The sequence below is a fragment of the Catharus ustulatus genome, chromosome 4 (genome assembly GCF_009819885.2).
Source record: "Catharus ustulatus isolate bCatUst1 chromosome 4, bCatUst1.pri.v2, whole genome shotgun sequence".
In the NCBI taxonomy this organism is placed as follows: Eukaryota; Metazoa; Chordata; class Aves; order Passeriformes; family Turdidae; genus Catharus; species Catharus ustulatus.
The window spans coordinates 69873154-69899823 of record NC_046224.1 but is presented as its reverse complement, the minus strand read 5'-3'; the positions used below and the strand labels follow the sequence as shown (position 1 = coordinate 69899823).

The following is a 26670-nucleotide window of genomic DNA, read 5'->3' as shown; positions in this document are numbered from 1 at the left end:
TGGTTTGACTGGTTATTTTTTGACTGGAATTAAGTTTTTCCCAAGAAATTTCATAGCTGTATCTTGAGCTGCATCCCTGGCATGTCTGGTTAGTCATAAAATGTTAATTATTAATAAGCAGCAGATTTCCAGATTTTTTTCTGTTTAACAGGGTCCAGAGCATAAGACTTTAGTGTTCCTATAAAGTTGTTCATAGGATAAACTTGTCAATGCGAAGTCTAGAAACAAAGCAACAAAAAAAAAAAAAAAGGAAGAAATACTTTAAAATTTTTAAGTATTGTCACAAGTGCATATTAATTAGATTTTTTTAAACACTTCCATAACCTACAAAACACAACAGGGTAAAAATGTTTGATTCAAGTCTTTCATTTTGTGGCAGTAAAATGAGGCAGTAATACATTTTATTCTATGATCACGACAAAAATTCCATTGGTTAGTTTAAGGAAACACCTGATATGCTCCATATTATTTTGAAAGTCACTGAAAAAATTCAGAAAATGGCTGTAGAAGACCCTATTCCTAGCATGAGTTCTTATTGCTACTACCTATGTATGAGAATTACCTACATATTTCTGTAGATTTCATATAAGTTATATTGAATGTCTTTCAGGTAAAGGTGAGGAATTAATCATCAATCCTGTGCTGAAACAAACCAAGAAGCAAAAATCAGCTGCTACCAACCAAGTACAGACAACATTTATCTTTTATTACAACACAATTCTTGAAATTGCTACAAATGCCACTTTGGGGTTATCAGTCCACAGGAAAGAGACATCCTAGTCCAGAATCTCCTTAATGTCATCCTCTACCAACAGGATACAGGTTAGTGCCCCACAGAAATCAGTGCTTAGAGGTCAGAGTCAGTGTGGAGGATACTCTGAAGATCTGTGGCAGCATGTTACTCAGCTGGTAAAACATTTCCTCAGAAATTGTCTGGAAAAAAAAAAAAAGGTAAGCTTTGACTTTTTGTAGTTTGGAAGAATTAAATCTCTCTCAACTTTGTTTCTTGGTATTTAAGAGAATTGCTGCTGTTCAGAAGACAACAGAAATAATTTTCCAACTATGTTATAATTCTACTGAATACAATTACTGGCTGTATATTTATGTGATATATCCATTTCCAGTAGATTTCTTGTTCCAGGGATTGATTATTTCTGCCAAACATAAGCAGGACAGTGCTGCTTGTTATCTGCAGGACTCCCGCTCTCTGCATTTCAGGACCTGATTCAACCTGGGAGTTTATCTGTGGCTTCCACCTTGCTCAGCAGCTTTCTACATTGTCAAGAAATACATGTTATTCCTTTCCTAACATAACTCTACTTTTACTGCTTTTTAGAACAAACCTTGTGTTGGCCATCTTTGGGTATCTTCCTGTTTTGGAAGATCAGCTAGAACTCCAGATTAAGTACTTCAGAATCTAAAGTGAACTAATTTCAATACCTGGAGTAATTAATATTTTTGTGGGAGCATGACTGAACTTTCTGCACTGCAGCTTTCTGAGTTGTTATACAAAATGACTAAAAACAACTCCAGTTATGTAATGCAAGGTTAGCCCATCAGAGTAACTAAGAGCAAATAAAGTCTCTTTTTCAAAGGTGATGCCTTCACTGTTTGTGAAGGTGAACTTCCCAGTTTGAAATATTAGATCCTCTCAGAAAATACTACTGAGTATTCAAAAATATAAACCCACACCTACTCCTCTTTTATAGGCAAGGAGACAAAGCCAGATTGATTAATTTAAACTCGGGCAATAGCAAAAAAATCACAGCTAGATCTGCTGACATGTGACTTTTCACCAGCAGTCTTCTAGGTTGGATATAACTTTGGTTTCACCTACCTGTGGTACCAGGAATTGTACAGTACGAGAAATTCCTCCATCCCACGAGGCCATTTCCATCATGAAACCTAAAAAAGCCAGCATTGACACTGTCTGGATTACCTGTGCAATACTCCCCAGCAGTTATAGCGTGAGCAGGTAATGAGGGAGTTGTCACACTCAAGTAGGGTTTGACCTGCCTTAATTAGGGATTTCCTCAACTGCCTTTCAATCAGACTTGGGCAATCTGACTGCAAAGCAGAAAAATCTAATGAGAAGTTTGGCAGAATACCTACACTGAGGACAGAAGAAGCAGTCCTACTATGCAGCACAGTGATACACAGCAGAAGTGAGGGTTTCTCCAAACAGCATGTCAGGAGCTCTTTCCATGGCTTTCTTTCACTGAGAAGGCTTTGGGGAGACCTCACTGTGGCCTCCCAGAGTCTGAAGGGAGCCCACAGGAAAGATGGGGAGAGACTCTTGACAAGGGCCTGGAGTGACAGGACAAGGGGGATAGCTTCACACTGACAGAGAGCAGGGTTAGATTGGATATTAGGAAGAGATTGTTCCATGTGAGGGTGGGGAGGCCCTGGCAGAGGTTTCCCAGAGCAGCTGTGGCTGCCCCATCCCTGGCAGTGTCCAAGGCCAGGCTGGATGGGGCTCTGAGCAACCTGGGATAGTAGAAGGTGTCCTGCCCATGGCAGGGGTTGGAATCTTGAAGGCTCCTTCTACAATGATTCCATAGGGAAAATTCTCAGCATTCATTTATTGTTCAAGTGATGAACTACCAAAAGCCACAGGAATCCTCTCATGGCAAATCAGGATGCTCAGAAAAAAACAACCTGTTTAATAGAAGTGGATGACAGACATGACATATCTATTGTGAACTACTAAAGGTCAATTGCTTTAGGAAGAGGTTCCTCAAGCAGGTGGTTGAACGAAAATGACTGGTTCAACTATTTAAGTGCAGCACACAAAAATGCAGAAAGTAAGAACTCCATTTGGAAAAACAGAAAACCATGGTGAATCATGAGGACATTTTTTCCAATATCCAACCTAATCCTGCTCTCTGTCGGTGTGAAGCCATTCCCCCTTGTCCTGTCACTCCAGGCCCTTGTCAGGAGTCTCTCTGCATCTTTCCTGTGGGCTGCCTTCAGGCACTGGAATGCCACAATGAGGTCACCCCAAAACCTTCTCCTCTCCAGGCTGAACAATCCCAATTCCCTCAGCCTTTCCTCCCAGCAGAGCTGCTCCAGCCTTTTAAAGAGTTCATGTCCCTGCTCTGGTCTGGCTCCCCAGAACCCACTGGAGCTCAACTCCCATACCTTTGACACACTTGAACACAAGCTCTGCCCTCTTCAGACACCATGGAATGGTCATCTCCTAAAATGAAGAAATAAAAAGCCTCAATGCCTCACATATATAACCAGCAAGAGTAGCAGCAGGGAAACTATTAAAAGCAATACATTTTTTTGCCTTAGAACAATTTTCAAGCAACATTTAAGACTTAGCTCTCAGAACATTCTAGGCAGGTGTACACACCTTCTAGGCGACCATAAAAACACCACCACTCCTTACTGCTAGGAGAGCAAGTGTCAGAACAATATTATACATTTTTAAGTTGAGATGTTGAATAAAAGTGCTGTCGAACCCACTGGAAACTGGGCTGTTCAATGCCCCTGTGGAGCTCCAGAAAAAGTCTAATATTCAACTGATAATTGTTGTTCATACTTCAGCAAATAAAAAGCAGGGTGATGACCACACCTTAACAGCATAGTGACAGACTCTATCTGTTCATGCATAAGGTTTCTTGGCAAAAAAGTAAAAGTAAAACCTTCTGTCTAATACTGGAACTGGAAGAAGCCCTTCCTCCTTCAGATGCATTTATGGTAAGAGTGAAAACAAAATTCATCTTCATCTGAAGAAAGAGTTTCAGATATCAACAGCAAGAAAATCCTCACCTAAAGTTAAGTAGTAAAACATGACATGAAAAACGCAGTGGTTTAAGACAGGGCTAGAAGCACTGGGCTAAATAATTTAAAGTTCATGGAACATTTTTTGGCTGTATACTACAAAGCAAATTACACCATGATGATATAATTCTATGAGAGACAGAATGACTCACTGCAAACATTTCTCAGAAAGAAAAAAACAGTATCTGTTTGTTTCTGCTGTACTCTTCAACATGAAGATGAGCACTTTTTACTCTGAATACAAGAATATACACATGGAAACCAATTTATCATTCTTAAGCTTTACATAGTTTTCTATTCATTAAATCCAGTCTCTATTTTGCAATATCAATCACACAGAGGAATCTGTTCTCATCAGAAAGCTTAATGTCAGGATTAAAGGAAGTTATTTGAGCAACAAGGTGACCAAAGAATGCCCAGTGATAACACAACTGATAAACTGAATGCATGGCTTGATTGAAAGCCAAAGTTCCTCCTTAAATGGGAGGATCTCCTGCCATTCCCCCCAAAATAGCCTACTTTTAAAATACAGTGTAAGTTTGAAATATCTTTTCATAAAGCTTTCATTATGTACAGCACTGCATCCCTATATATTGCTTTTAAGGTATACACTACATGAATCAGACAGAACAGTGCTGGATAAGTTTGGGTTTGTACTTTTTTTTGTTGTGGCTGTTTTTCAACTTTTTTAATTTTCAAGCATTCTGGAAGCATCACTTGGTGTTTATCATCACTAAACACTTGGTGTTTATTATGCTCATGTGTGCTTTCTGTCACAAGGAAGGTTTATTGTTGGTTTTGATCACGTCTTTGGCTTAGCAAAAAGAAAATGACTAAGAAAGTTCTCTCTCAGGAGCACCTTGAGCAATCAGTGATGGGAACTGAGCCTTATGAGGACTGATCAACGCAGCAGGATATGACACCATTCCTTGGACTATTTAGAGGAACAGAGAAGTTAAATTTTGTAGGCACTCAGGGAAATAACAGAAGCCACAAGAACCTAAAACAACATAGTAGTGATTCAATTTTAATCTATCTTCACAAATATAAGTTCTCATGAACTCACCGTGTTACCAGGAGTTTTCTCTGGTGTGGAAATTATGGAGGATCAGCTAAGCACCAATTCAAAATACAGAGAAGGACACAAGAAAGCAAAAAAGCAAAGAGCTGACCTCCTAGAGGGAGTTTTGGACAACAGCATTCAAAAAAGTTAAAAAAAAAAACCCACCTGGAACTTTGGGTATTTTTTCACTGGCAGAGACACTTCAACCCTTTTCAGGATGCAATAATTTTGTCAAATTAAGACGACTTCTACTCATTTAGAAAAAAAAAGGCGGGGAGGAGAGACCAGCTTCACTGATAAGAAAGATCTACTGCAACCCTTTTATTTTCATTTAATTTGTGATAGGCTCACTACATGGGGCTGCTTAGGCCTTGGGCAGAATCATGTCATAATCAGGTAATTAAAACAGTCAAGTCCATTTACATCATGTGAGAAAAATATTTCAAACCATATTTCAACGGGTAATTTCAGTAAGAATTAGCAAGGTGTTTTACTCACAGTTCATCTGTGAAAATCTTTAATGTTGGATGAGCAGATATAAATTTAAAGGCAAGAAAATCAAATGAGAAACATTTGAGGTCAAAATGTGCATCAGTAACCTCTCTATGGACAAACTATGTTCATAAATATTTGTTACACAGCTTACACTCCTTTCCTTTCTACTTTTTAAAAAATAATTTTGTCTTAATTATAGTAATAGAGACAACTGGACTAGGATCACTGAAAAGTCACTCTTTTGTCACTGTTGCTGTATGGACAGCAGCAATGTTCAAACTACCAAGGGAGGGTGCCAGCTCTGGCATTTTTAGCAATGCCTTGCTGTTAGAACCAGTTTATAGCAGATTCCAGTGATGAGACAGTAACACCTCACTTGTCCTGAAACCAAACTTGCCTGCTTTAGTATCAAATCCAGCTTCTCTCCTTCATTTAACTTAATGATCAGACCAGAGAGATTTGTTTTGGTTGTTCTTGCCATAAGAAAAAACAAAGGAAAACAATACTTGATTTTTTAAAAATTATAGAAATAAACTTGATTTTTTTTTTTATTCTAGAAATAATAACGAAATCTAATGGCTTCACTGAGATCAATAGAGTCAAACTGACAGGCAGCAGGTTTAGATTGGATATGAAGAAGAAATTCTTGCCTGTGAGGGTAGTGAGACCCTGACACAGGTTGCCCAGAGAAGCAGTGGCAGCTCCATCCCTGGAAATATTTCACGAAAGCAATATTGGATGGGGCTCTGAGCAACATGGGATAGTGGAAGGTGTCCCTGCCCATGGTAGGTGATGGGACAGGATGAACTTTAAGGTCCCTTCCAACCCAAAGCAGTCCATGACACTATGATGACTTTTGTGAGGTTATAAACACCACTCTTTCATCTGCATCAGGAGAAAACCTTTGGGAAGAGCACAGAGAACACTGCTAATGAATGCCTGTCCCAGGGAAGCATGGAAACATCTCTGCAGCTGGGCTCCTGGTTAACCACCTCACAAAAATGTTTTTCTGTAGGTGGTAAATGCAGAGTCAGAACCACAGCTGCCAAAAGGCACCGAGTTCAGGGCAACTTTCAGAAACCTCTCATTATTCACTTTTCCCTCAACAAGGAGTTACAGATTTGTGTGTTTCAAATCAGGTCAGACAGCTGCCAAGCACTGTAATAAGCTAGCTGCTAATGCAAGTCATACAAAGCACTTGTGTCTAAACACACACCATCCAGCTCACCTTCTGCTTACTCTGCAAAGACTTACAGCTTAATACAAAAGGTAAATTGTTTTACCAGGACCTTTTAAGAATGCAGCACCAGACAAGAAGATCCAGACATCTTCAGTTTCACACATCTCAAGGCATGTTGAACACTTGGTCATGTGCTTTATTTGTAGTTTAAAATACACACACAAAAACAGAAGCTAAAGGTTTAAAGGAAGCAAAACCCAGAAGAATATAATCAGCTTGCCTTTTGATTAACAAAAGGGTCAATATATTTAATAACTTTCTGAAACATAGTAACTGGGTCCCATGAGTGACCCAGGCTGCTGCCCTGCTGTTGGTAACTTGCATTTTTGCCCAAAAAACAGTCTCAGTAAAAGAGATGAAAAATTTCAGAAATAATCTCATCTATTCCTAAAAGTCTACTTTTATGTATGGAAATACATCCTTTAGAAGCTTCATTATTGGGTGTTGTTACCTTTTTCATTGCTTGCTTTTCATGATAGACCCTGATCCTGCAAAAAGGGTCACTTATACTCTATGTTCCAGTCAAATTGTTACAAAACCAGTCACTGTTAAAGGCAATCCACTGGTGAGCACTTACCTTGCTGGGAGTCAGCCACTTTCCATGAAGGAAAGGCAATATGGAATTTACAAGTGAAAAATATCAAAGGGTTATTTAAAAAGAAACAACCCTCCAACTGACTCTAATTATTACTGATATGCTTGCATGGATGACAGAATTATCTTCTTTTTCTCACTGCTTTAGGTTTACAGACTTTCCAGCTCCTCAGGATACAAGGCATAGTGCTGTATTCCCTGCACATCACTTCTTTCCCTGCCTTCCTACCCCTCTTCTCTGTGAGCCATGTGTGACAAAGAGGCTGTCAATATTTTTGAATTGCTGTGCACTAAGAAATGTTACAGCTGTTTGAGAGACAAGCCCTACATCAGCCAATGATAATTAAAAGTGGGGACCTAGTATCACTACTGCAATTGCAACTCCAAAGGTAGAATTTCTAAGTAAGAGCTTCCAGCTGTGTAGTCCCATCTTTTATTAATACATGTACAACTGCAGAGAGCTGGATCCAGGAAGTGAATTGTCCAAAAGGAGGGATGGGAAAAAAAACTTCAAGGGATTCAGATGTTTTTAATTGGCCCAGCTCCTTAATTTGGGTCACCATGTAGATACAAGTGCCATGTGGTGTGGCAGAAGTCTGTGAGTGAAAAAAAGCCATCCCATTTGGCCTAAATCAGCATGAAACACACCCTTTGCAAAAATGCAAGAATATAAAACCAGGCCAAATCCTTCCATTTACTTACTTCTGACATTTCATGCACCAACAGGAGGGGAATGCTGATGGTGGTGATGTCATGTGTGCAGCAGACCTTGAGGATGTTCCTGAGCCCCATGATAGCTGGGTCCCGAGCGGTCACGTTCACAGACCTGACGTTGTCATCCACACAGAGGTGAAAGGCAACGTGTATTTCTGAGAGGTTTGAGTGCCGTGTGATGTAGAACTCTCCTGCACAGTAAGGCAAACCAGGAAGGTAAGAAATCATTGTATAATCTCTACTGAAATCCAATTGTTTGGCAATGTAAGAAAGATAAGAGGTAAACACAAATACACAGCAGAGATGAGGACATACACAGGAGAACTAAATTGGCTTGGATTGTCACTGTTCTACATCCATCCCACACTCTCTCTCCACTGCTTTGATGGGTTCCACTGGCATCATAGCCACATGGTGTAATAAACCATAACAGTGCCAGTACAGGATATGATCTCTATATAGCACAAAACAGAAAAACAAACCCAGAGGAGGTGCAATACTCAAAATACACAATGCAAGCACAGAATTGCAGACAGATGTGGGAGGCGGAAAGACCAAAAAAGGATGGGTTCAAATAAAGGATGCACAGAGCCTGTGGAAAAAGATAGTGGGTTATGTAACAACTGAGATATGGCACAGGAACACAAAGGGATCAGTGAACATTAGAATTTAAAATAATTCACAGCCGTGGGAAGGTGAGTTACAAAGTTGTGTGAAGAAAGTAACCAAGACATTGGGGGTATTTTTAGACTTGGTCTTCATTTATCAGAGGTGACAGGCAGGGAAATGCAGGTGTCTCCATCATTCCTTTGCACTGGAGATCTAAAGCCTACAGTACAGTCAAGGGAAAAGCAGGTGTGCAATGCCCCCACTCTTTCAGTCAAAAATAAAGATCTTCCTTCAAACCTATTCCCTAATTGAAATTAAGATCCTTTCTTTGAACTGGAACAGCTGCAGAATGGGTCTGTACTCCTTCTGGATGACTGCTAAGGAGGCAGTAATCTCCAGCAGTGATCATCTATGAGCAGTAACAGACAAGTCACTGCAGCAAGACACACCTAGATTTATCTGGTCCAAGTTGATTTAGAATCCACTCCCACTAACAACTCATGAAATGAATTTTAATTGTATGGACTTAATTCCTCTCCCCTCCAACTGCATATCCATCTCCAAATACACAGCAGCTTTCCTTACTAAACATCACAATATACACAGAAGATACTTTCCCTGAGACAGAGATTTCTCAAAGTTAAAAAATTCACTCAAAAATGCTTTTCTGTACCAAACTGATATACATACAGCCAATTTTGAAAAACAAAATCAGCTGCTAGTATTGAAGTTGTCATGTTTTCCCCAAGATGACGAGATTTTTTTTTCACCCTCAAATTTCAAAAGGAAATTTTAGGTAAAGAGAAGTGATTTGCCCCACACCATGTGATGCAGTGGCAAAGCTGGGAATAGAAACCAGATGTCCTGACACCCAGTTCTCTGCCTCAGCCACAGGAACATCCTTCTCCTCTGATTGAGGTCAACTTGGGTTCAGTTTATAATTTATGTTCTGAGTTTAGAGCTAAAAATGTGGATGTATGAAATACAATTTGCTTCAGGAAGAGGGGGTCAATGCCACACAACTCACCTGGCAAAATGTTTGACTGGTTTCGTTCAATATTCTTTAATTTATCTTCATTCCCATTCATTTTGTTTTCTGTGGATGAACACAGAGAACAAATATTAATCATATCTTCTATTAATTACACTTGGGCTTCAAAAGGTTCGTGTACTGATACCTGGCCTGAGTTTTGACCATGAAGTTATCATAAAGTCCCCAAAATACAAGGGGACAGGTAGAAGTGTTTTTGCTGCCTTCAACACACCCCAAACTGAATCCTACCTCAAATCACTGCCCTTCTTACTTACCACCATCCTTTGACATTTCTTCATTTGGACAAAAACAAACACGATATTCTCAGACATTAAATGAAACTTTGGAAATTTGCCCCCACAAACACACTGTATCTTGCTATTACCCTTTCAATAACATAATAAATCAAAACAAATTTGTTCCTAAGAGATTTACATAAATCAGCAGCATCAAAGCAGCTTTCACCATTTCCCTTGAGATGTAGCAATGTAAGGTTCTCAGGGGACCTTGTTTTTCTGTGTACTCATATTTGTTCATGTTCCTGATGCATTTAAATCACATAAGTAGCTCTCTGCAGTGAAAACAAAGTTTTGTGATGTACAATTGCACTGCCTAAACACCATGTGGTCAGAGCATTTCCCAGCCATTTACAAACAACTACAAGGAAAACATTCCCAAAGTTGATGGTTTAGTCCAGCACTAAAAAGCTAAATACACCTTTAGGCAATTTCTTATTTGGTTTTCAGCATTCAGTTTAAAGGAAGGGGGAAAAGTCATAATCTCCTTTCCTGCAATTTTCAAAGATTTAAATGTAAATGGCAATAAAAAGGAAAAAACAGATAAAGTGACCTGATGTACTTCCCATGCTGTTAAAATGTGCCTTGTATATGTTGATTCATTTTAAAGGAGTAGCAAAGACACCACCCAAACATCACATTCTCTGTGAACTTCACAGTTTCTTGTTGAACCCAAACATTCCATCTTACAGATGAAGTAACTGCAGAAGAGTGGCATCAGCTCTGCCCTGCCCACAAGCATCCAGCTGACCACTGTTCTATTTCAAGGAGGGTAATTTTTGTTGTCACTGACCGTGGTGTCTTTTTGTCTTGTTGCTACGCTGTGCTCTGGCCTTAAGTACAACCTTCTGGACAATTTCAAGTTGTTCTTGGATTCCAGGAAAATGGAAATCCGTGCATTCTTGGCAAACAGTTGCGAAATCTAGGAAAAAATAAGATTGAAATGCACATCCTGAGGTTGTACTCAGTAACATTATGTAATTCTACTCTACTCCTCAAGTAAACCCAGCTATAAAGGCAAACTCTCCAGAACTAGATAAAGCTCTACTGGACTCCTCTTCCAAAATTTATTGATGATTATATTTGACAGATTCTGACATGGTCCCAATACCTTCCCCCCCACTGTGGGGCTGTAGGATCTAGCTGGTGACTAGAAAATGCAATCTTGTGTTAATGGCATTATTTAAATGCCTGCCTTCTCTCATCAGATACAATTTAGCATAAAGCCAGATATTCTCCTTTGGTTAATTAATTTAAATATTTAAACAGTTAAACAAGTACCTGCAAAATAAGTACAAAATAATTCTGTTAGAATTAAAAAACTTCAGAACCACCAACAGCACAAATGCAACTGCAGTTTTTCCTGGTACACTTCCCTCTCCTTCTTGCCACAAGCCTGATTCCAACTGCTTCCAAGAAGTATCAACCAGTACAGTACATTTTTTTTATGGCATGCAAGAATAATGACAAGTAATAGTCAAAAAGAGACATTCCAAGTGTGAGTATTTTGGGATTAAACTTGAAGATGGATGTGGGAAAGTCTAATAGGAATAAACAGAAGTTTCATTGGTTAACCTTGATAGAAAACACCATCATAGTGCCCACTTACTCAAAAGACATCCATCTAAAAGGACTATTAATCAAACTTTCCAGGAGTAGGGAAGTCATATTCCTATTGTTCATTTTTAATGGAATTCACAGTACCAAAAGTATATGGTATTTTTATATATTTACCTATCACTTCAAAATGCAGGCATATTTCTTTTGCATTTTTGCAAATAGGTTTCAGTGTGATAATCCAGTATTAAAAAGTTAGAAACTACTATAATAAATTTGTCTAAATCAATATTGAAGGGTCCTCTTCAGTATGGTTTGTTACTTAGACACCAAACGTCAGAGAAGAGGGAAGAGATCAGAGATAACAGCACGTTATCCCCCATCCTCATCCACATCTCTTTTTACATTTGTTAGCCTTTTGCAATACCATATCCAAAACATGAGTGCCTCCACTGAATTTTAATTTTACAAAGAATACTCTCCTGTGAGAGAAGACAGCAAGATTTTATTCTAATTTATAATTTAATTCATTTCCCCTGACATGATACCTCCCATTAGAAGGCTCACCTCTTTTGATTCCACTGTATGAGCTGATCCTGTTATCCACCAGTAACACCAGGCCACAGAGGGAAGTTGAATAGAGGGACATCGCAGTCTGAAGCCTGTGCAGCTTCACCCCACTGCGGTGATTGCGCTTGTGTTTGCAGAAATCCAACACGTCAGCTCTCAGCAGCCTCAGGTTGTGCATGGTCTTCAGCTGGGCTCCTGCACAGAGCACATGTGGCTTAATCCCAGTGGAAGACTAAACTGAGGACTGAGATTGAAGTGCAAGGGCACAGAGGGCTTCCCTAAAGATCTGTAAGGGAGCTGAAACCATTAACGTTCAGATGAAGTTCTTAGCCATACATTCAGTTTTACAGACACATCAGCAGTTTGCAAAGTAGCAATAAAAAGGCAGTGTTTTCACAAAGTGAGACTTGTCCATGCCTGAAATGAGCCTGGTTCCCATTGCAAAACCACAAAATTATTAAGGTTGGAAGAGACTTCCAAGAATCAAGTCCATCCTGTGCCCAATCTCCACCTTGTCACCAGTCCAGAGCACTGAGTGCCACATCCAGGCATTCCTTGGACACCTCCAGGGATGGGGACTCCAAACTTCCCTGGGCAGCCCCTTCCAACCCTTTCTGTGAAGAAATTCTTCCTGAGGAATATTGCAGGGTTAGAGATGAAATACTGATGTGTGGTGGTGTATCCTTCCCCACCCTCCCCAGAACCAGGAACAAGCTCAGGAATTCCTGCTAGGCCTCAGCATTTGTGCAGTAAGATGGGTGCTGAGGCATCCCTTGGCCATCCCAGGAACTGCTGCATGGCTGAAGTGGGAGCTATATGGAGGGGAAGAGATCACCACTCAGCCCTTAAGAGCCTGACCCATGGCCCGAGGGGAACAGGACCATTGCTGGAGATTTGGAAACTCTAACAATTCAACCTGAGGATGAACCTTTTCCAAATGATTCAAGGCAATCATCTTCTGACCCTATGGACAGTGGTCCTGAGGGATGCCCTTGGAGCTTTCCTGCACCACAGCAGGCTGTACCAGCATCTCCCTCTGACTGAGATGCCCCTAAGAGCTTGCAAACTCCCAAGGTTTGTGATACATCTCTGCCTAAATAACTTCAGATTTGGTTATAATGCAATTTTCCTCTCTGCATTTTATCTATATAGTAATAGACTGAACCTTGCATTTGAACTTCTTGCTCTTCTGCACATTTGTATCTAACTTGCTTTGGCTGATGCCTTTGATGGTGATTCTTGAAGTGATCTAAACCCTCCTGCACAACATAACATGGTCAAAACAGCACAAGAAGACTCTACTGCACAAACAAACCTACAAATTTGCAAGTATCTATTCCGCCGTCAACTGATTGTAGGAAGGAATTTAGTAAACATATCTTTCTACCCAACATAAGAAAAATCAAAGCATCATTTTTAGGCAATATATTTTGCTGCTGCTGTGCTTTTTTACAGGACTCACCCAAGCAAAATGGATGAAGATTTGCTTCTAAAAGGTTTTCCACTAAGATTTCTATGTGTTTCAGACATTGCTTAATGCAGTTTATGCTGTTCTCTTACACGTGCAAAGAACAAACAAGAAACAATCCCAAACTATGGATATACACCTCGAGAGTTAAATACTGTAAATAATGCATGCCTTGGATACATTATTTATTACCAGCTGTTATTTGGTTTACTCCACTTACCTAAGTGAATAGTAAAGCTTTCTTCTAACAGCCTTTGCTCTTCATAGATTCTCCCATTTCCTTCCACAGATTCCCTCAGCTGGCTGGGCTGAACTTTAATTTCATCACTAAAATAATGAGAAACATACCAAAAAGTTAATCCTGATTTTTATTCAAGACTACAACTTTGGGAAAGTTATCTCAAGTTTTCTCAGCTGGTCTGTGGAAGCCAGGAGACCAAACTTATAAGCATGAGCTCCTTTCATGAGGTTTCACCTCGATCTTCCTGGTAGCAGGAAGAGGAGACTCCACTGTCAGATTTACATTACTTGGCTCATTTGTAAAGCATTCCAAAACTGAGAAATAAAAAATAAATCACAATACCTAGTTATAATATAGTAAGAATGTAGGAATAAAAGGAAAATAAAGAATTTTCCTCAGGTTGTTTACAGCAGCCAAAACCTTATTTATAAAGTCATTAGATAAAGCTCTTATTTTCTTCTTCCCACACAAAATGGGAGATGAAAAAACACATTTTCTAATGTTTCACAGTATTCAAACTGCCAGGAAACATTTCAGATACCAGTTTTAATTTTTCCCCTAAAATCAACTGTCTGGTAGTGATACAAGAAATAGTGTTCCTAATACATGAAAGAACATCAGCGTCTCTCCAATTTGTTTCTGCGTTAATGAGAAGTCGGTTTTCAAAATACCTCACCTCCAAAAATGTTTTTTAAACTTGGAAGCAAATCTGCTGATTTCAACTGCCAAGTAGCAATGTACTAGTGATTAAGAATAAGGATCCCACCCAATTTATAAATTCTAATTTCCCTGCTATTTCCTCAAACAGAGGAAAGCTTCTCATTAAATTCTCTCTACAAGCATTCACACTAAAAAATTCATTTTTTTAGCTGTCCAGTGACACATACATGGAAAAAAAAAGAGAGGCTTGTGAATTCAAACCATTGTTACCATTTTTAAAATACCATTATTCTCTAAACATGCTTAGGTGCTAATAGAAAGCCTTGTGAAACCGTGTTAAAGACAGACATAGGAAAGAAAGGCAAAATAGGAGGAAATTGCACTCATGCCAAGCTGTACTTTAGTACATTACAACACTTTCTGGTACAGAGAAGTAGTAATTTTACACAATGAAGAAACCCCTAAAATTATACATATTTATTTGTGATGGTTTATTTGCCTTTGATATGCTTTGATTAGCCTACATAAATTATTTACAGATATTATCATATCATATTAAATAGGACTATAGTATCCTATTTAAAAGATTTGTAAATGAAAACCCTTTGAACTACTTCAGCTGGAGTTAAGCATCACAGAGGAATTAAGTACCTGACTGAGCTGTTGTTGGGATTCTTTAGGTCCTGATGAAGCTTTATCACCCACTCCTGATATTCCTGCTTCTGGATAGCTGTAGTCTGTTTTAATTCATTGGTCCATTTGTTCTCCAAATCCTGACAGGAGAGCAGTGATAATGTGAGTGGTGTGAGTGCTCCTTTCAAGGTGATTATGTGCATGACATATTCTAGTTACCTGCTGAGACTCAAAATGCTGAGCTGCTAAGGAATTGACATCCTGGTCAGTCAGTGACTTCCCAAGCTCCTGCATCACCTTATCCATTTCAGCTCCTTGCCTGAAAGAGAACCAAACACATTTCAGAGGACTGGCAGTAGAACGCCCTTCACTGTGGTACAACAAACTTGCTTGTTTGCTACTGACAGAATGAACAGTCACAGAAGTAGCAATGAAAATCCACAAAACTGCAGTTAAGGGTCAGGGATACAAGTCAGCTTCTGACTTTTGTAAGCAGAACACTATGTATCCTCATTTGGGACAATCTCAACTGCCACCAGGATGTAAAAGATTCCAACAGATATAAATTCCAGCAGAGTCAATACACAGCTACATCACACCTGATCTCTGCAACAATACTGCTCTTTCTTCTGTATGAAGGCTTGAGAAGAGCAAATCTTTTTGCTGCCCATTGCCTAACACCTTACTGGCAACACTGATCCCCCAACTAGAAATATGTACAGTTCAGTCCAGAAGAAGCCATAATATCAACTGATTATGCACTGCCTAATGTACACACAGCTCAAGAGGAATATTGCCACTCAGAATGCTAAACCAGCCCTACTGAAATTCCTCTGGCACAAAAGGAAAAATCCACATTCCACGTGCTCCCTCTTGTGACTAAAGGAGTCACCTGCAGCTATGCAAACTTGGTCCAGAACTTGGGACTCAAACTCAACACTTTCTGGAAATCAAAACTTATATTCTCCTCAGTCACTGAAAATAATAGAAGGCCATCAATGTAATGTAAGGTAGCTGACCCTAATGACATGGAATGTCATGGAATGGTTTGAGCTGGAAAGGACAGAAATATTCATTAATTCCAACCCCTGCCATGGGCAGTGAAACCTTCCACCAGACCAGGTTGCTCAGAGCACCATCCAACCTGGCCTTGAACACTGCCAAGGATGAGGCAGCCACAGCTTCTCTGGGCAACATGTGCCAGGCCATCACCACACCCCGAGAAAAGAATTTTTTCCTAATACCCAATCTAAATTTCTACTCTCTCAGTTTGAAGCCATTCCCCCTTGCTACATAACCTTGTGCCAGCCAAGTGTTGTATGACTTTAGGTTTAAACATTGTCCTATGAGTTTACATACCCAGTGGCAGGCACCCCTATTTTATAGGAGAGGACAACTTAAACATTAAAAAAAAGTAATACCTTTCACGTAGTTTTTTCAGTTCCACGTCTCTTTCACTTATTAATTCTGAGATGCTAACAAAATAATTGTGTTCCAGGTTTAACAGCATTTCAGAAGCTGGAGAATGGATCAGATCATGATAAACATCTGCAAAATCTTCATCCCAGCTGGTTTCTTCAGGTTTGGCATGTTCTAACGTTGTCTAAAGAAAATTAAGAGATTTTAAAGGATATCTCTTAGGACCTATAATGATCCCTCACAAAAATGGGGTAAAACCATGGGGGCCTACAAACAGCCTTTACCATACATAAACAATCTTCCCTAACTTAAGCTTTCTGCATTCTACTTTAGCTTTCAATTTCCTCCTCTCCCATTGTCTTTCAAAGCAACTAAAGTCAAAATCATTAAGGTTTGGACTACAGTGAGTAGAATTTTCATACAACACCAGCTTGGAAAGAACAGCAATATCCACAATAATATTTGCACCTGCTGAATTTTAGATAAGGCTCAAAACACCAGCTGTGCAAACAAAAATGCTTTGCTAGTAAGGATGACTAACCTCTGATGTCACTAAGAATTTGAACAGCAACATTGATTTAAGAAAAATTATTTTTATTGAACAAAGAATGGCTCAAGAAAGTCAGGTTTGCAAGCTCTTTATGGAATTTTTTCACATTTTTCTATATTTCATGAGAAGCAAATTGAATTCCTATGAACTTTTCCTCAAATACTGCAGGTTTGTCATTCTCTTGTTCTCCTCACTAGGACTCCTCCAGTTCTTTGCACTCCACTGTCTTTAAGATCCCACATGAAACTGGGACATTATTCCAAGTAAAGCCTCATCCTTTCTAAATAACATGAAACAGTCACATGAAATCAAAAATCAACTGAAAAAATCTCTCAACTGTACACTTTGTCCTTCTAGCTTTAATTGATGTTACTGAGATTTAGTATAAGAGTATCATTACCTCTTGCTTGAACTCTAAGTCACTATAAGCCTTACGCCTAGTTTTTCTTTGAGGATCAACTGTTAAATGAACAAACTACTTGCATCTTCATTTTATTTTTACTCTATTAAACTCAAGAAAAACCTGACTAAGAACTTGTAGGATGAAGACTTGATGTTCACTTGCAGATAAAAAGAAAAAACTGCAAGAATTGCAGTAAGTTTTAGTGTAATATTTGATCCTCACAACTGTGACTACACACACACATACTCTCACAAAGCAAGCCTTGAATATTAACTTTCCAGCCTTAATCTTACCTCTTTATAAGCTTTAGCCCAAGTATCTGCCAGCTGGTTGATGTCTACTTTTCCTGATTTCACTGCTTCCAGAGCCACTTCAGCTTCTCTGTCATAATCTTTTATAGTCTCTTCTTCTACAAATTTACTAAGAGATTGCTTCAGGTCTATTACAACAAGAAGAGAATGGTCTATCAACAGAACACATCAGTAATCACCCAGGAAACCTCTAAGTACAGTTTTTCACCTGAAAAACTTCTTGCTAGCACTGACAGTAATTTTCTCTGATGTTTTGCTGTTCAAAACCAATTTTGTAAACATTGTTCCAGTAAACACCTTTCTTTTGGTTTCTTAGAGCAACCTCTAAGACACCTGTGGACAAGGACACATGAGACTAATTGAAGAAACCACTTCATACCATTTTCTATAAAGCATGGCAGGTTGTGCAGAACCATCAGACGTCCGTGCAAATGACTGATATTTTCCTGCACAGGGAATTTGAGAGGCACGGTAAGCACCAAATCTTCATTTCCAGCACTGAATTTGTACACATAGTCTCTCTCTCTAGTTAAAGTCTTTCCTTTGTTAGGCTTCATTCTCTTGAGTTTGTTTCCTGCAATAGAAATGAAAGTAACAAGAATTACATTTTTGTAAACTCAGAAGTCAAAGATGGTAATGAAAAGCCATGGCTTTGCTAGTAATTAACAGGCAAAAGTACTTAACCCCCCACTATTTCATAGATACTCAGTTTTGACTTCCATATACCTGTATCTGGAACTGAAGCATAAATACCAGTTTCCAAAATATCAACTGCTTCTAAAATGTATTTGAATGTGTCAATATATAAATTTGGGCAATTGCTTTCAAGAATTACAGTGTAAATCTCCTGACTTAAAAGCAGACCCAGGGCAGATGGGAATCCTGATAAATAGAAAATGAACTGAAATACCTTGACTTCTGTCACGGATGCCTCAAAAGCTGAAACCCTGCAGAGTGCATAGAGATTTTATTTCCTCCTTTCTGCAGGTGCAAGCCCTGGGGAGTGGGGGAGCAGATGTTTATAGCGATTTTTAGAAAGAGCTGATTTTATCTCTGTAACCTGTATTAAAAATAAGCCAAAAGAGATGCAAGGGGGCTGTGTACAGAGTGAAGATACAAGCTGGCACAGTTGTGCTGGTATTTTTGCCCTCCACAGGGCTCCTCTGCTCATTCACATCCCTCTTTTGCACCTGTAGAACTGCACACATTGCTTTAGCCGAACCCTGCCCAGTGGGACGAGGAGGAGGAGGAGAAGAAAAAAAAAAAAATTAAAAAATCGACAGCAGAATTCACTGGTCAGGGTTAGTTTCTTTTTTACGTTTTTGGTTGTGGTTTTTGGTTTTTTTTTTTTTTTTTTTTGGCGGAGGGGGATAGGTTTTTCTGTGAACAAACATACGTGTTAGACACAGACGAAACAAGTCAGTTTCAAAAACAAACACCGCAGGACAAGCAATATAGATGGGAGGCGGTGTCCCGGCCTCTCTGGGAGTGGGATTCAAAGGGAAAGCCTGGGAAACACCCCCGAACACGCTCTTTCTGCGCCACGATGCAGTGAGAAGGTGGGATGGAGAGGGAGCAGGGGACAAACCCTCTATTCCAAAGAGACCCCCTGCAATCGCAGGCTCAAAGCCGGCAGGACACGGCCTGCGGGACCCGTCCGCCCCCTCCCTGCCGCGGGGAGCTCCCGGTGTCCGCACTCCCTCCGCTGGAAGCGGCAGCGCCCGCGGGCACCGGGAGCCGCCCGGCTGTGCCCTGCCCGTCCCGGCTCGGCTCACCTGGCTCCGGCGGGCAGCCGCGGGTTAACCGGGCCGCGGGGAAGGGAGAGCCGGGATGTCCCGCCTACCCCGTGCCGTCATCGCAGCTGCGCGTCCGCAGCGGCACATTCGGCGCTGCCCGTGCGGCGAGCGCGCCGAGCGGCGGCGGGGATGGCGCGGATGGCCCGGAGGTGCGTGTGCCGGGACTGAGGGACGAGGGGATCCGCCCGTCCTCTCTGGGCATCCGGGGCATGCCAGGGTGGCTTCTTCCCCTTTCAGCCGAGCGGTCGTGATCAGTGGCACAGGGTCCTGTTGGAGGCCTGGCATAAGTGGTGTCCCCCGGGGTTCTGTCGTAGAATGGTTCGGATTGATAGAGACCTCAAAATCCATCCAGCTCCAGTCCCTTGCCATGAGCAGGGACACCTGCCACTATCCCAGGTTGCTCAGAGCCCCATCCAGCCTGGCCTTGGACACTGCCAGGGATGGGGCAGCCACAGCTTCTCTGGGCAACCTGTGCTAGGGCCTCAGCACTCACAGGAACAATTTCTTCCTTCATATCCCATCTAAATTTGCTTTCTGTCAGTGTGAAGCCATCCCCCATCCTGTCACTCCAGGCCCTTGTCAAGAGTCTCTCCATCTTTCCTGAGGGCTCCCTTCAGGCACTGGAAGGCCACAATGAGGGCACCCCAAAGCCTTCTCCTCTCCAGGCTGAACAATCCCAATTCCCTCAGCCTTTGCTCCCAGCAGAGCTGCTCCATCCCTCTGATCCCTTGGTGTCCCTGCTCTGGCTCCAGCAGCTCCCTGTCCTTGCTGTGCTGGCCCAGGGCTGGGTGCAGCCCTGCATGAGGCGTAATAGTGGGCCCAGTGTGTTGTTTAAGTTGCTCATCCTTGATTTGGATGAAGCGGTCAATGTCTCCTCAGCAGTTCACAGATGACAAAGCTGGGAGGAGTAGCTGATACCCCAGAGCTCTGTACAGCAGTTCAGAGGGACCTAGACTTGTTGCAGAGATGGGCAGAGAAGTGTCTAAAATTCAACCAAGGCAAGTGCAGTACTCTGCACCAGAGGAGGAATAGTCCCATGCACCAGCACAGGCTGGGGGTGACTTGCTGGCCAGCAGCTCTGAGAAAAACCTGGGGGTCCTGGTGGACAACAGGCTCTCCATGAGCCAGCAGTGCCCTGAGGGACAAGAAGGCAAATGGAATCCTGGGGTGCATTGGGAAGAGCAGTGCCAGCAGCTCAGGGAGTGATCCTACCCCTCTGCCCAGCCCTGGGAGGCGCATCTGGAGAGCTGTGTCCAGTCCTGGGCTCCTCAGGACAGGGAGCTCCTGGAGTGGGGCCAGCAGAGGCTGCAGAGATCATTGAGGGCCTGGAGCATCTGTGGCAGGGAAAGGCTGAGGGAGCTGGGGCTGTCCAGGCTGGAGAGGAGCCCCAGCTGAGAGGAGCCCTCAGCCCTGGGCCCAGGCTCTGCTCTGGGGGCCCAGCAATGGCACCAGAGCCATGGGCAGGGACTGAGCCCAGGGAAGTTCCACTGACAGGAGGCAGAACTTCTGTCCTGTGCAGTGATCAAGGACTGAATGGACTGGTGTTCAGAGAGGGTATGGAGCAATTGAAAAAAAAAAGTCTACAAGCTATTCCTAATAAGTTATTGTGTATAGCTGCAATGGTTACAGGTTTACTTGTGTTCCTGTGCCCAGGGTCAGGATCCAGGGAGCAACTGGGGCTTTATCACAGTATGGTTAGGTTGGATATCAGGAAAAGATGTAATAACTATATCAAGGCAAACTGGACTCACACTGTCATCATCCTTTATTAGAAGATTTATGTACCTTCTCTCCATGAATTGCTCTCAGGCAACTCTGACTCCTTTCCTCTTAGGCATCTCACACAGCACTGACTCCTTCTCTCCTCTCTGCAAGTTTCCTTCTTCCTTTGACATGACTGGCTGAACCCAGCCTGTCCCTTACCCAACCACCTAACCCTCTCTGTTCCTCACACTACAGCTTCTTACCTTGTGTGTCCCTTACCCTCAGTAGACTCCATCCCAACCTACAGCAGACTCTGGGTCTTAAGCTCTAACAGCAACTTGTAGCTAGCTAGCCCACTCTTTTTTATACCACCCATCTTCATTGGGCAGGCAAGGCTGTTTCCACTCCTCAGTAATCAGTACAGCTGTAAATCATTGGGAAAGATTACCTTCTGCACTATCCTTTCACCCTGTCTTCCCATATAAAGGCTCTTCCCCCAGAGAGTGGAGCACTGGAACAGCCCCAAGGCTACTGGAGCTCCTGTTGGTACAGTACACTCAGGGATGCACAGGCTGAGAGCGTTGGGGGATGTTGTGCAGGACCAGGAACTAGACTGGATGATCCTTGTGGGTCCTTTCCAGCTCAGGATATTCTGTGATTCTGTGACAATCCATGATTCTGTCAGCTTGAACACCTACTGCTTTTTTATTTCCTTGTAAAACATGATTTACCCCAAGTGTTACCAAATCAAGATGCTCAGTCAGAAAGAATTAATTGTGTATATTTTATTTTTTTTCCCCAGGAACAAGAAAGTTGTTGATTATTCTCAGTTTGGGGATTTGGATGATGATGGTAAGTGGGATGTTCTTGTATATCAAGAATTTGAAATCCTTGCCTTTTACATAAAAGCACGTAAGGGGATCTCTTGAATTTTCATTTTAAGTACATTTGAGAATAGTGTAGTTACAGTTGTTGTGTCCTTTTAAAATAGAATTAATTTCCAGAAAAGGTTATCTTGCTATGTTTTCAGTTAGCAATGAAAATTATGAAATTTAAGAATGTAGGAAAACTCAGAGAGCTTGTTGCTGTTTTTCAACAGATGAAGACTTTGCACCTTCAAGCAAAAAATCCAGAACACAGCTCAAGGAATTGAAGAAGGAGAAAAAAGAGAAGCCAAAAAAGCCCAAAGAAGTGACTCCATCACAGACACTAAATAAGAGGTAAGGAATGTGGTCAACTCTGTGTAAAACTGAATTTCAATAAGAATATTTGGGTTTGGTTTCTTTTCCCCCAGAGTTTTAAGCAGCTGAGAACAAACAACTAATACATGACTGTAATAAAAATTTTGAACCTTATTGATGCACTTTCAAATAACTCTAAAAATTCTGAGTTTATTAGGGACTTCCAAACCAGAGAAATATAAAGAGGAGTTTGATACCTTCCAAAAGAACATATTTAAAGGAAGATACAAAGTCAATCTCAATGGAAAAATGAGATCTAATTTTTATTAGTGGACTTGTGTTTAAATACTACATTTTGGTGTGGCATTTCAAGCAAAGGCAATCACTTTTTTTTTCCCTGTAGTAATGCCAGTTAGTTGTTTATATATATACACACATACACTGTATTGCAACCATAATGCTTTAAAGTATAGTGTGCTTTAAAAATTAGCATGTGGTTTGTCTAAGTAATTTCAAAAATTATTATTTTAACACAATATGCTATTAATATGTATTGAAATATTAATCTCTTCACAAATATTTCAATTTTAAAGAATTCACTGAGCCAGAAATAGTTCTATAACACTCATGTGATTGTTTTATTATTTAACATGTTGGCATTTTCCCCCCAGGTTATCCTTGGATGACAAGCTTTATAAAAGAGATCTGGAAGTTGCCTTAGCCTTATCTGTCAAAGAAAAATCTGCAAACCCCCAAGAGGTGCAAAATTCAAAAGAACAAGGTTACTTTACAGTTCCATGTGACACTTTTTATTTATATCAAGTGAAAATAAGTGAATTTGAACATGACAATTTATTTACACTGAAATAGATTGAAAATCATATTTTATTTCAAGATGTCATGACAAGACAGAGTTTCTAGGTATTACCTATTTTCTTACGTTCTTGAGTTTTTTTTCTGTGGGAGAAGTAATTCTTTTGTAAGATCTTCCAAATATAGAGACAGATAACTTCAGCTATTTTAATTTCTTAGTATTTTTAAAGTGTTTTTCTATAGTAACATTTCATATTTTATTTTTTTTCCTGCATCTCAAAACAGATAAGAATATTGAATCAGAAAATATACAGAGGAGACCCCCTTTTTCCAACTGCAGTGTAGACAGTGAACTTTTAGGTAAGTTGTTCTCACAGTCTTTTCACAAAAAGCATTTAAGTAGCTTATCTCTTCTTTATTTCCATTGGTTTCTTTTTTTTTTTTTGTTGATGTGGAAAAAAGTCTTTATCCTAAATAAAGGTTGAAGGATGCGTCTATCCTTTCATTAAAAATTTGGTCCCAGTATTAAAATGAGCAAACCTGTGGATTGGTGAATTTTTGGTCTTTGTTAGCCTGATTGCATATAAATGTTGATAAATGTGACAATGAGAAGCACATAAAGACAATTGTCAGTGATGTATTTTTGAGTAGTATAACTTCATATCACCAAAATGAATTCTGGGAACTCAAATAGCAAATGATTTTAGGGGAAGAGAATAGATCTACTGTGAATTTGAGCTGACTGAACCACTTTGTGTTTTGTAGGTCTCAATCAGGTAATGAATGATGATGCACCTGAGGGTGATAGGGGGCAAAGGACAGCAGCAACCAAGGTTCCAGCACATCACAGGTCAGAGGTGATTGACAGTGATGACAGAGCCCATGATCCTGACTCTGAGCCAGAGTCTGTACCCAGTAAGTTCTCCACCAAAACCCTCTCCTTAGATGTGCTATGGATGTGATGCCTTACATTTAGTTTGGATTTTTGATGGAATTCGTGCTGCTTTGACTATTTTTCCTTACTCCCCCCCTTACTGAAGCATTATCCCCTCATACTCATGACATCTTATTTGCATTTTCACACTAAATTTACACACTGGAGCTTATTCACTCCCAAACCAGCAAAATGTCACTGCTTCTCTGCATTTGTATGTCAGGAGAAATTCCTTCTGCCCTCCTTGTCCAGGAAAGTTCCATCTCTTTAAAGATCCTCTGTTCATTTTTCCAGTTGTTTTCTGGGGTTTGTGTCAAAACAGTGACTCTGGAGTAGTATCAGGTGTTGGAACTTTCACTGTTGGCTTTGTTTAAGCTTATTTTTTTTAAAAGCAAGTAGCCTCCCTTCTTTCCTTCCTGTGACTGTCTTCTTTTGGAAGAACAAGCTGCATCCATGCCTGTCATTCCCTAACAGGCAATGTGTCTGTGTAAATATTTACTGCTTCAAGATGGGACGGTCTAGTACCATTCTCTTTATTTCTACTGTCTTTCTGTCATCGTAAATGATGATTTCTCTGTTAAAGAGCATCTTTCTGAAGTAATTTTTTCCATCCCAGCATCACCTATAGTTTCTCCTTCCTGGATAACAGAACCCAGCTCTGAACCAAGGCAGGTGATGTCCAGTCCCTCAGAAGCAGCTGGGAGGCCTCTGCATGCATCAAGTCCTGTTACAGACAAAAAGCCTAAATGGACACCACCAGGTATGGATGAGGCTGCAGCTTTAGACGCATACATGAGTTGACTTAAGCTTTTAGCAATCTCTCCTAAAAGCAAACAAATAAAAAAAACCTCTCTCAGGTAAATGCCTGCCCTTTATATATATTTTATAAAGATTTTCTTTGGACAGATTTGAAACAAAAAAGAGAGAAGAAAAGCTATATCTATGCTTCTTCTATATTATTCTTAACGCTTTTGTCTGCATGGGACTCAGACTTTAATCAAGAGATCCTTTCATGTCCTTTTCTCTCTTACTCAGAGCTTTCTTTATTTCTGGTATGTGCTAAATTATTATCTGTTCTAAACAAAGAATATTAACAAAATGCTGGAATATTTTAGCTGCTCTGATAAATCAAATGCTCAATAGCTTTATTTTCTCAAGGTGTTGTCTTTGAGCATGCTGCTGCTAACTCCTGATTCTTTGATTTTTCTTCATATTTACTCTTCTTTTCTGTACATGGTTCTTTCTGTTTGGCTCCTTTCTCTCCAGTCCTTGTTTCCCCATTGGAGTTGCATTCAGTGTTTCTCTATGGAATGCCTGGAAATGCCCAGGACACTGGGAACAGTTGCCCAGTGTTGCTGCAGTGTGTGGCTGGGTAATTAACCTGGTAATTAACCTGTGCACCATTCCTGCTGCACTGGCTCCCAGAGGGAGGAATCTCTGGTGAGTGATTTGCACGTGCCTCTGTGATTTGGACCTTTTTGCACTCTCTTCAGAATGCTTCTTTTGGCCTGCTAGGAAAACTATTAGAAGGCAACAGTCATATGATATTTTTTCCCCTTTAAACTTCTAATACCTTCTTTTGTTTTAAAATCATCTCCAGCTCCATCAGGAAGCAGTAATGCCTCTGTGAAATGTGTTCCTGTTAAGTCACCTACTCAGTGCCTTAGACTTGGCCTCTCCAGACTGGCAAGAGTCAAACCTCTCCATCCCAGTGCTACCAGCAGTTAAATGGTCAGTGACAAAGTGCCACATAGGAAAAGACTGTGGAAAGGGTTTTGCCGATAAACAGGTGGGCAGCATCCTATAATCACCCACTTTGGAGGACTCTTGTTACAGATGTGTCTGATGTAAGGGTGAGTTTTTATTCTGAAAGTTGCCAGGCATTTTTAAGTGTTATTAAATAATAACATGATTTAATCAAAGTGACATCTGGGCCACCAGCTTTTTGAAGTATTATATTCAGAGATGTTGGTTTGTGATAATTTTATTCTTTAATACCTAAACTCTTGGCATTAACATAGTCTAGACAGCACTATGGCAGTATGGATGATAGGGAAATGTTTTTTAAAATGTTGTATTTTTAAAAAATCCCCTAAAATAAAATACTTTCTATTATCTAACTGTATTCCTTGAATTTATTAATTTTGAAGGTTGCTTTAAATGTTGGTTGCAGTCTGGCAGATATTTTTGCCTGTGTATACTCCTACTGGAAGGCAGCAGCATTAGTCAGGCTCAGACAATGGGGAATTTCCTTGGAGCTCATTGAGGATCATGATGCTATGCTAAGGTAGGGAGCTTTGTAAAGTAGTGAAGTGATTGTTAATGATTAATGAAACTGAACTTTTACTAATCCACAGTGTCAGTAATTTCCCATCTAAGCCTATTGATTACAGTGGCTGGCAGCAGATCCATTTCTCCCCGTACTACTCATGGAATTACATTAACAAAGGAATATCATAGAATCATGGAATGGCTGGGATGGGAAGAGACGTTAAAGATCATCCAGTTCCAACCCCCCACCATGGGCAGGGACACCTGCCACTATCCAAGGTTGCTCAGAGCCCCATCCAGCCTGGCCTTGGACACTGCCAGGGATG

The 26670-nt window shown here is 40.6% G+C and overlaps 2 protein-coding genes across 5 annotated transcripts; one reads left to right on the top strand and one right to left on the bottom strand.

The window, feature by feature from the left end:
* Positions 1–685: 685 nt before the first annotated feature.
* C4H12orf4 (chromosome 4 C12orf4 homolog) lies at positions 686–19507 on the bottom strand. 2 transcript variants are annotated; one of them, XM_033057412.2, is made up of 15 exons: positions 19421–19493; positions 18556–18705; positions 18025–18219; positions 17628–17773; positions 16384–16565; positions 15182–15281; positions 14981–15102; positions 13649–13755; positions 11958–12155; positions 10627–10755; positions 9532–9600; positions 7884–8086; positions 3142–3199; positions 1838–1905; positions 686–933 (listed from the first exon to the last, which is right to left on the bottom strand). In XM_033057412.2, exons 3-15 carry the CDS (start codon positions 18200–18202, stop codon positions 841–843), a joined length of 1653 nt encoding a protein of 550 aa, XP_032913303.1. In that variant the 5' UTR covers positions 18203–18219; positions 18556–18705; positions 19421–19493; the 3' UTR covers positions 686–840. The 2 variants fall into 2 exon arrangements, with proteins under 2 accessions (XP_032913303.1, XP_032913302.1); XM_033057411.2 differs by lacking the exon at positions 18556–18705 and having other exon boundaries at positions 19421–19507.
* On the top strand, positions 19468–26188 carry RAD51AP1 (RAD51 associated protein 1). 3 transcript variants are annotated; one of them, XR_004417651.2, is made up of 9 exons: positions 19468–19590; positions 21948–21997; positions 22245–22365; positions 22998–23107; positions 23425–23499; positions 23905–24054; positions 24690–24833; positions 25340–25513; positions 25674–25760. XR_004417651.2 is itself a non-coding variant. In XM_033057413.2 (8 exons), the coding sequence occupies exons 1-8, from the start codon at positions 19571–19573 to the stop codon at positions 25799–25801; spliced, it is 798 nt and encodes a 265-aa protein (XP_032913304.1). In that variant the 5' UTR covers positions 19468–19570; the 3' UTR covers positions 25802–26188. The 3 variants fall into 3 exon arrangements, 2 of the variants coding, with proteins under 2 accessions (XP_032913304.1, XP_032913305.1); XM_033057413.2 differs by lacking the exon at positions 25340–25513 and having other exon boundaries at positions 25674–26188; XM_033057414.2 differs by having other exon boundaries at positions 25340–25766.
* Positions 26189–26670: the final 482 nt, after the last annotated feature.

Bases quoted from the DNA above. Each gene is read 5' to 3' on its own strand.
- C4H12orf4 (XM_033057411.2), bottom strand. From the start codon at position 18,202: ATGAAGCCTAACAAAGGAAAGACTTTAACTAGAGAGAGAGACTATGTG. The intron at 17,774-18,024 runs GTATGAAGTGGT...TTGTTGTAATAG, and splicing joins GCCATGCTTTATAGAAAATG to ACCTGAAGCAATCTCTTAGT. The intron at 15,103-15,181 runs GTAACTAGAATA...CTCTCCTGTCAG, and splicing joins AGCATTTTGAGTCTCAGCAG to GATTTGGAGAACAAATGGAC.
- RAD51AP1 (XM_033057413.2), top strand. From the start codon at position 19,571: ATGGCGCGGATGGCCCGGAG. The intron at 23,108-23,424 runs GTTACTTTACAG...ATCTCAAAACAG, and splicing joins GCAAAATTCAAAAGAACAAG to ATAAGAATATTGAATCAGAA. The intron at 24,055-24,689 runs GTAAGTTCTCCA...TTTCCATCCCAG, and splicing joins TGAGCCAGAGTCTGTACCCA to CATCACCTATAGTTTCTCCT.